This window comes from Agrilus planipennis, unplaced genomic scaffold (genome assembly GCF_000699045.2).
Source record: "Agrilus planipennis isolate EAB-ADULT unplaced genomic scaffold, Apla_2.0 scaffold134, whole genome shotgun sequence".
In the NCBI taxonomy this organism is placed as follows: Eukaryota; Metazoa; Arthropoda; class Insecta; order Coleoptera; family Buprestidae; genus Agrilus; species Agrilus planipennis.
Window position 1 is genome coordinate 53,028 of NW_020438860.1, and position 2,401 is coordinate 55,428.

The 2,401-nt window shown below is 34.2% G+C and overlaps 2 protein-coding genes across 4 annotated transcripts in view; both read right to left on the bottom strand.

The window, feature by feature from the left end:
* The window catches only part of LOC108738985, an 8,412-nt gene extending 7,261 nt beyond the window's left edge, over positions 1-1,151 (bottom strand). For 2 of the 3 annotated variants that reach the window (XM_025973107.1, XM_018472620.1), the window contains exon 1: positions 914-1,151. In XM_025973107.1, the coding sequence (XP_025828892.1) occupies positions 914-971 (58 nt within the window). In that variant the 5' untranslated portion in view covers positions 972-1,151. Of the gene's footprint in view, positions 1-144; positions 330-913 lie in introns of those variants that run through there. The other variant, XM_018472621.2, reaches the window with a different exon arrangement.
* A 607-nt stretch (positions 1,152-1,758) lies between these two features.
* LOC112904060 lies at positions 1,759-2,394 on the bottom strand. Its single transcript, XM_025973258.1, has 3 exons — positions 2,191-2,394; positions 1,879-2,128; positions 1,759-1,823 (listed from the first exon to the last, which is right to left on the bottom strand). The coding sequence occupies exons 1-3, from the start codon at positions 2,377-2,379 to the stop codon at positions 1,759-1,761; spliced, it is 504 nt and encodes a 167-aa protein (XP_025829043.1). The 5' UTR covers positions 2,380-2,394.
* Positions 2,395-2,401: the final 7 nt, after the last annotated feature.

A 2,401-nucleotide genomic window follows, 5' to 3' on the forward strand; every position in this document is an offset into this window, starting at 1 on the left:
AATAATTAAAATCAAGATGAATTAAATAACAATTACAACAATAATCTAAGTTATTTGTCTAATTGTAAGTGTAACAAATAAGTAATTTTTCAAGAATACAATTAATCAACTAACGATAAGTAATCTATTTTGATAAAGTCTTACATCGAAAGGCGAAACGTCGGTAGAGATTACATAATCAATAAAGAATACTTCACTCCTATCTAGTTTAGAAGAACGTTAATCATCTTTTTCTTTAGATTCTTTAGTGTGGTAGTCTTCATTTCGACCGGAAAATGTTTTCGAAGAACACGCGGAAGTTGAAGTTTCTTGGGAGGTTTTTGTAAAGCCTCTAGAAACTATTTTGATAAAATCTTACATCGAAAGGCGAAACGTCGGTAGAGATTACATAATCAATAAAGAATACTTCACTCCTATCTAGTTTAGAAGAACGTTAATCATCTCTTTCTTTAGATTCTTTAGTGTCGTAATCCTGATTTCACTGGAAAAGATTTCGAAAAACTCTAGGAAGTTGCAGTTTTTTGGGAGGTTTTTGAAAAGCCTTTACNTTCCACAGAAATATTACCGAATGAAGTTTTTGAACTTGTTAATGATTATATGGTATCGATGGGTCTCTACAATATAACGCATCACTTTGGCTTATCACTAAATGAAAATCAGACCAATTACGACTGCGAAGTAATTCCCAACAGGCTTCTACATTCAACTTGTAATTATTTGCAGTAAGTCCTAATGAATAAGCAAAATTAATTATTTATTCGCGGTAGATCGGAATCAAACTACTGCGTCACCGCACCGGCTACACAACATAGCCTTCGGTTTATATTCGCGAAAAATCGCTAAATTAATAAGTAATTTTAATCAGCTGTTGTTTTTTGTCTGTGAAATGTTACCATGAACGCATGATTCTTACCTCCCATAAAGAAAAGAAAATGTGCTTTAACAGGCAATAATTGTCTATTAATTTTCATTGTAATAAACTGCTTGAAAAACTGGATACTTGGTTGATTTAGAAATTTAATTTTTATCGCGACATGTATACGTACAACTGCTGTATTTTCACTACACTATACAACTCTGTAGTACTAATATGTAAATGATAAAAGTGTCCTTAACGTAAAGATAACACAATAAACAGATGATACTTGTTTATTGAAGAAAATTCGTATTTTAATGCGAATACGAAAATAAAAAATAAATTTTACGAAAAGTCTTTGGTTTTTAAGAATACTATTTAAATTACTGCATGGTATCAAATACTTGCAACCAGCTGCAATTTTTATTTGTTTAAAACAAATAATGATTAACGTAAATAAAGATAAAGCGACGAAAATAGAGGTCCCCTATACAGTGTTGGGTACAATAAATAAAGTGTGGCAATGATTATGCACAAAATGTTCACTTTTTAAGATACTGATGAAATTCATCAATAACGAACGCACGGCTATAACGAGAAAAGTCTTAGTCACTTCGTGTTCGTTATAGCCATGTTCGACGTCGAATTTTCCCATTTCTTTGTCTACATATTTTGCAAAACTTTGTGTCAAATTACAAAGTGTACTACTCTTGTTGATTCATGATCCTTTTTGAACGAAGAAAATTGTACAAACTCAATAATTTGATAATCGTAATCTAATAAAGATTAGCAAATTTGTAATTATAACTTATTTTGTTGATTAAACTTTCTTAAAACTACTGACTCAAATGGCTAATCTTGCTGACTATCATTGAAAATTTAGTGGAGGCGCCGGGAAAACTTTAAACAAATGCTTTAATACAAAGACTCATACAAGTTTGGTAGCCAATTTTATCCAAAATTTTACCTAATATTTAAAATAGATATTATCAGACCGTACAAATTGTACTAATGAAACTGACCAGCGATCGCAAAGAATAATATTTCGGTTCCCAACGTTTCTGCGGCAACCACGAAACCTTCCACAACTTTCACATTAGCTGTTTGCGCCTCCAGGGCCAAATCTTCCACGTACCACAGTAAGAAGTATATCAAAACCCCGTCCAAGACTCCAGCAATCGTCACGAAAACAAGAAACGCAGTTGTACTTGTCGAGGACAGTAATTCTCGCAAATCTTTAACGATATTAGTTGGAGGGTCGATATTGGGTAACTACAATAAAATGGGCCCACGTTAATCCTGATTAGTTCACCACTGAATCGAATCGTCTACACCTTCAATTTGGTACACGCAATAACGTCGAGAATTATAAATATCGTCATGACTATGAGAGCTGGGGTGTACGATTTTGCCGGGCCCGGTGACCACCAGTCGACCGCAAACCCCGAGACCATTGCCGCAAAACCCCACCCGATGGTACCCCAAACCCGTTGCTGTCCGTAATCGTGGCTGTCACCTACCATATCGAAACAAACAGCGTCGCTA

What these genes read in the sequence shown, in the direction of transcription:
- LOC112904060 (XM_025973258.1), bottom strand. Translation starts at nt 2,379, where the DNA reads ATGGTAGGTGACAGCCACGATTACGGACAGCAACGGGTTTGGGGTACC. An exon ending in TTGCGTGTACCAAATTGAAG is followed by an intron (nt 2,129 to 2,190) that starts GTGTAGACGATT and finishes ATTTTATTGTAG; the next exon opens with TTACCCAATATCGACCCTCC. An exon ending in ATTATTCTTTGCGATCGCTG is followed by an intron (nt 1,824 to 1,878) that starts GTCAGTTTCATT and finishes TTTAAATATTAG; the next exon opens with GTAAAATTTTGGATAAAATT.